We start from the raw sequence: 5968 nt of genomic DNA, 5'->3' as shown, positions 1-5968 counted from the left end.
CCGCGTGTACATCTCCATATACGCGGACGACATCGCTCTGTGGTGCTTGGGACCTCCGGGTGAGGCTTCCCGCGTGAGAGACTGCCTCCAGGGTTCCCTTGACGCTATCGGCGACCGGTTGCGGGGCCTCGGCCTGGCGCTTTGCGCGGAGAAGTCTGCAGCCATGGCCTGCGGGGCTCGCAGATGTGCCCGCCTGGCGCCGCTGACGTTGGCTGGGACGCCACTGCCGTGGAAGAGGTCCGTGCGGTACCTCGGCCTGGAAATCGACCAGCGCCTCTCCTTTCGCCCCGCGGCGACCAGGGCCTGCCAGCAGATGCCGGGGCCAGGGGATTTCTCAGCAGGCTGCGCTGCGCCTCTACAACGCCGCAGCCTTAGGGGCGATACTCTACGCGCTGCCCCTCGTCACGGTGCGCAAACCATCATGGAAGGCACTGGAGGTGCAGCATCGCAAAGCGCTGCGGACCTGCCTCGGCCTACCCGGCAACTCGCAATGCGAGGCTACACTGGCCGAGGCGGGCGCGTGGCCGCTGCAGCTACAGGCCGCGCAGCGCTCGCTGCACCACATCGTCCGCCTTCACCGCGCACCAGACGGCGGGGAACTCCTGCAGCGCCTTCGTCAATACCCGCGCTCAAGAATGGGCGCGGCACTGCAGGAATATGACCAGCTGACGCGCGCCACGCCCCCCTACGGCCTCTGCTCCCCCTGGCCCCTCACGACGGAGGTACAGCGAGAGATCGTCGGCATCGCGGGAAAACGCAGCACACCACTATGTGCGGTGCAGCAGCTAGCCGGAGCCGTCATCTACGAGCAACTGCGCGACCATCTGCTTGTGTTCACTGACGGCTCCGTGGTGAGCGAAAACTGCTCGCTCGCTGCAGCGGCCACCATCCCCGCCCTGCAGCTGCACCGCCAGCAAAGAGTGGCTTACCTGGGCTCGGACCTGGTGCTCACCCTTACTCCGCCGCCACCCAGGTGTGCTCTGCTGTGTGATTCCCGTGCCGCCCTCAGCCGCCTGCACACTCCCGGCCGTGGCACCCCGTTGCTGCGCGCGTTACGCGAGCGCATTGAGCGCCTCACGGAGCGCAGATGCAGTATTCGCGTGCAGTGGGTGCCCGGTCACTGCGGCATCCGCGGCAACGAGCAAGCCGACGAGCTCGCCACCGCCGCACATCAGCTTCCTCCCAGCGACGAACCGCTCGCCCTGGAAGACGTGCGTGCGGTGATCTACGACCACCTCCGTCAGCAACACCCGGACCCTCGCATCGCGCGAGGAGAGCGCATTTCTCTCGTCATAGCGCGCTCTCTGTCGCGCCTCCAGCGGGCGATGATCATCCGAGTGCGCGTCGGCTGCGTGTGGCCCGGGGTAAGACGGGTGCGCCACGGACTTTCGTCGAGCGACGCGTGCGCTGACTGTGGCGCAGTGGAGACATTGGAGCACATGCTCCTTCGCTGTACCGCTTCTGCAGTGCCGCGTCGCGAGATGCTCGCGGCCTACAGGGCGCTGGGAATCATCCCGGACAGTCTCGAGGCGCTCCTGTGGCCGCGCGGCAGTGCGCGCACCCGCGACAGAACAATGGTGAGCCTCTGTGTATTCATCGAGCAGGCAGGCTTGACTTCCCGCTTGCTCTTCGCCAGGTAGAGCAAGCGTGACACGAACGCTCCGTTGGTGCTACCTCGGACGGTATACGCGGCCGGGCGCCCCACCCCGGCCGCTAGTGCAGTGTGTCGCGCGCGCGATTAATCCGAGACAGGACGCTACGTGCGCGCGGCTATGTACATAGAGTTTACTTCTGTTGTGATTGTGCGCAGTGGCCGCTCGCGCGCACTTATTTTCGGATAATGCTTGGACGTTAGCGCGCGAGCGGCGCGAACTTGATTACTTTTGTATTTTGTAAATAGTGTACAAAGCTCTCCCCTGTCCTTTCTTGCTGTCGCTCCCGTCTATCCTCTCTTCTCCTCACTATCCTCTCCCTTTCCCTTTCATTTCCTCCGGCTGCAGCTCGGGTGCTTAAGATATTAGATAGCAATTGCCGCGGCCGGCAACACTCTTTTGCTTCACTTTTTTATTTTTAAATAAACCACTACCACCACCATTTCTGCTGCGGTTTGGTGGGCGTTATAGTCTCATACACAATGATGCCGTGTACAAACTTCCACCGCGGTCGAAAAGGTTCGGTTTTATGGGATTTAACGTCCCAAAGCGAGTCAGGCTATGAGGGATGCAGTAGTGTAGGGCTCCGTATGGTTTCGAACCCGGGTCACTGAGCCATCACGGCAGCTACGGTTAAAAAGGATGCACGTTAGCGTTACCATTACTATCAATACTTGCTTTAAGGTGGGGTGGGACTTTCAAATTGAGTTTCAAAAGTTGGCTGCACAGCCATTATGATAAAAACTACGGCTATAAAATTTGCAAGGAATCTTATACCGGGTGTTTTTTTAGAAGGCCCAACATTTTAAAAAAAAGGTAAATTGCTTTAGATTTATTTTAGTACTGGGGCTATACAGGAGGCTACGGCGGGCGCCTGGCAAGAGGAAAACTGCTTTAATTAGTTCGCTGATTAACTAAATATGTTAATGAACTTTTCTCATTTTTATTTTAGGGGTTATGTTGTATTCGCATAATTGGAGATCGTCCTCCAAACAGTCCAACCGAGAAAAAACAATTTTAATAAAAAATTTTTCACGCACGTTACGAGGCGCGAAAAAGTCACCCTGGTAGGCATCTTCACACCGTGACTCAGCGGCGGTGAGCGCCTCTGACGTAGTTCGCTCCACCCTGCGTTTTGCGTCACACTGCTGACGTCACCTGAAGCCCGGTCGGGCGGCCTGCGCTATCGCTGCTTGTTTCGCTTCGTTCCACGGCCTCACGGAATGCCGCGTTGGAACAAAAACGCACTGACACAAAGCGCAGGGCGGAGCGAGCTACGTCACAGGCGCTCACAGACGCTGTGTTACAGTGTGAAGCTGCCTACCAGGGTGACTTTTTCTCGCTTCGTTATGGTACGGACACACTGGCGGCAAAACGCGCGCGGCATGCCGCTTGCCGCGAAACCTGCCGCCGCGGCGGGATCGCGTGCCGCGCAGAGGATGGGTCGAGGAGCCATTTTCGGCGGCTTGCCGCGTGCCGCGGAGCGGGTAGAACCAATGAGAAACGTCCAGCTCAGCGCCACCTCTTGGCGACTGCCGAAGTTAACTTCAATCGGCGGCGGCTAGACCCGATCGAGCGCTCCGAGCCAGCCGCGACAAAGAGCTTTCTCCTCGTTGGTGAGCAGCGACTTTGAAAAATGAATGTGAGCCGAGAAAGCATGATGGAGCAGTTTCTGGAGACTGTACGTGGATTCCCGTTTTTATACGACAAAACACACCCGGAATACAAGGATAAGGACGCCAAAATGAACCGGTGGGAGATAATCGGCAGACCATTCCATCTGACTGGTGAGTTGTTTTCATTCTTTATCTGAGCTTCCGCTGAATGTTCACGTCGGGAGGAATGTGCAGGGGTGAGCACACTTGTTTAGAGTGCTCAAGCGGTGTGCTGCGGAGCAAATGTTGTGGAATCTCGGCTTGGTGATATTGCCTGAACGGTTCGCATGTCGTATCAGGCTGCGCTGTACAGCGCCGCTTGAGCGCTCGAACAAGTTGCTCATCTTTTTATTTTGCAACCTTGCTTGGTGATAAACTGACATTTCTGCAGGACCGCAAGCAGCCGCAAAATTTAAAAATGTTAAAGATCGCTGGCTTAAAATTGTGTCTGCGTCGGAGGGGGCCCGGAAAAGTGGCGCCGGAGGAGAGGCCGGAAAGGTCCACACGAAGTGGACACTTTTCGACATCGTGGATGGAATTCTCAGGAACACGCCACATTATGCCGAAAGGTAAAAAAAAACACCACTTAGTTGCGCAGCCATCTGCGCGAACTCCAGCCTGGCATTGATAACTTCACTGCAGGCACACGCCCTACCACTCTTTTTTAGCTGCCTTCTTCGTGTTTAATATCTTTTTACCTGCTTTGACTGCCCAAGCTTCTGTGTTTTTAAGAATGTATTTTCCCTTCAGCTGCGCTGGTAGCTTTGCTATTGTTATTGCTTTGCTATTGTTATTATTTTCGCATTATTTTCCTGGCGAGAAATCTGCAGGGATTGCATCAAAACACCTCACATTTCACATTTCAGGTCTTCAACAAATGTGCCCCCACAAGAGGACATGTACGCTAAGTCTTGTTTCCATATAAGTGTAACTTTAATTTATAAGGCTTCAAATGATTTAACTAGTTACGCTGAAAGCAATTGCATCTGTTCTTTTGTGCAGCTGCATTCAGCAATCTTTGCTGGCATCAAACAGCCCTTCGAGTCCAAGACTGGTGCCCAGGTGTGCACCTCATTGTTTTCTTACCATAACGATTACTGCAGTGAAACAGTTTATGTACAGCATTGCCATTTCATTAACCTGTGCAGCTGTGCCTCAAGCCCGGCTGCTGTGCTTTTCGAAGAAATGTAAGTAAGCTGTCCTAATTGTGGTGTCATCATCCACCAATAGTAGCAACATCCTATGCCTTTAATAATGCAGGTACACTGACAGCCCCAACGACGACTTCATTGATGAAGATGATTTGAGGTGGGTGGGGATTTTCAATTTTCCTAGCTGTGGTGCATCGCAGGTTCCTTATCAATACACCCTTTCCACCAGCCTTTCACGTTTAATAGTGGGTCGCTACTATTTTGCACTGTTATGCTGCACTCCCATAGAAATGGATTAGTTTTATGTGCATACAGATCTTGGCTTAGTTGCTGTCATGACTCGCCGCTGGTCTGTAGTTTCAAGTGAATCATACATTCAACACTGCATTGCAATGTACGAGAAAAATTTTTTCACTGTCTTGAGTTTGGCGCATGATGGCCGAGTTGCCTATGCACCATTAAATCAAACACAAACTTTTCAGTGTCAGATTTAATGACTGCACACCCAAAAACTGCAACAAGGTGTGAAACCAAGCTTTCGGGTACTAGATGAGTGTAATGTGTCTTGTTCGTTTTCATAGCATTGCAAGTAGACAACATGTTTTCTGCATGGCATGAATGGCACAATTTTTATTTTTTCTATAGGCTCCCCAGTACATCAGAAGTTGCGGCATGTTCTGCTGGCTCTTCAGGGTGAGTTGGTGTTCACTTTCTTGTGTCGGGATATGACACGACAACAAACATTTTTTTGAAGCAGGGTCTCAACTCCACAAGCAGGAGCCGCTCCCCCAGATCTAGGGTGAGAAAGCTGTGCACACTTTCTTTTACTGGAAGCAGACATACTTTTACAGTGCATTTCTAGAGTCGTGTCCTGCATTTGGCCTCTCCTGCAGGTCTGCCAAAAGGCGAGCATCGAATGGACCTTCCTCTCGGTACTGTTGTGGTTCACATTTCCTGCAGGATTTGAATGATAATCAGTGATTGCAAGAAAACATTGTGCTGATATATTTATATACAGGACCAAAAGAAGGCAGACCGACAGCTTTGACGAAGCTGTGAAAGATGTTTTGGGGAGCTGCTCGGCCACGCTGCTTGAAATAAAAAAAAAGAATGAAATGCCGGCCCCAAAAGACGACAGTCAAGAGGCAGCAAATTGGATTGCTGCAAAGCTGAGGATGCTGCCACAAAAAAAAAAAGATGCGAAGTGACATTCCAGATTCATAAGCTGCTGTATGAAGCAGAAATGGAGCAGTATAATTAAACAAAATGTAAACTGCGAGCAGTCTGAAAATATTTTTCTTTGAAAGCAAGCAATTTCGGCTTTCTTTCGACACGATAGTGTTTGTACATGCTGACAAGCAGCTTCCTGTTATCGGAAATTACCTGCCGTCCTGCACGGGTCACGACACTTTCCTGCCATGGCACCTGGCCGTCACTCATGAAGTAGGATGCCAGCCTATCCCTTACTTCCAATGCAGTCCTGTAACACAGAAATGCACGAGATGTTCAT

At 52.7% G+C, this 5968-nt stretch overlaps 1 protein-coding gene across 3 annotated transcripts; it reads left to right on the top strand.

Annotated features, from left to right (window-relative positions):
• Nucleotides 1–3173: 3173 nt before the first annotated feature.
• Nucleotides 3174–5583, top strand: LOC149367856 (uncharacterized). 3 transcript variants are annotated; one of them, XR_016285191.1, is made up of 9 exons: nt 3174–3439; nt 3699–3876; nt 4174–4206; nt 4310–4369; nt 4456–4494; nt 4568–4615; nt 5104–5257; nt 5352–5390; nt 5477–5543. XR_016285191.1 is itself a non-coding variant. In XM_089557744.1 (9 exons), the coding sequence occupies exons 1-9, from the start codon at nt 3289–3291 to the stop codon at nt 5437–5439; spliced, it is 687 nt and encodes a 228-aa protein (XP_089413870.1). In that variant the 5' UTR covers nt 3174–3288; the 3' UTR covers nt 5440–5583. The 3 variants fall into 3 exon arrangements, 2 of the variants coding, with proteins under 2 accessions (XP_089413870.1, XP_089413874.1); XM_089557744.1 differs by having other exon boundaries at nt 5104–5151; nt 5216–5257; nt 5352–5583; XM_089557748.1 differs by lacking the exons at nt 5352–5390; nt 5477–5543 and having other exon boundaries at nt 5104–5151; nt 5216–5261.
• The last annotated feature ends 385 nt before the right edge of the window (nt 5584–5968 follow it).

Source organism: Amblyomma mixtum, chromosome 1 (assembly GCF_055824585.1).
Source record: "Amblyomma mixtum isolate Tamu chromosome 1, ASM5582458v1, whole genome shotgun sequence".
In the NCBI taxonomy this organism is placed as follows: domain Eukaryota; kingdom Metazoa; phylum Arthropoda; class Arachnida; order Ixodida; family Ixodidae; genus Amblyomma; species Amblyomma mixtum.
The sequence above is the reverse complement of the archived record's forward strand: the minus strand, read 5'-3'. Positions and strand labels throughout refer to the sequence as shown.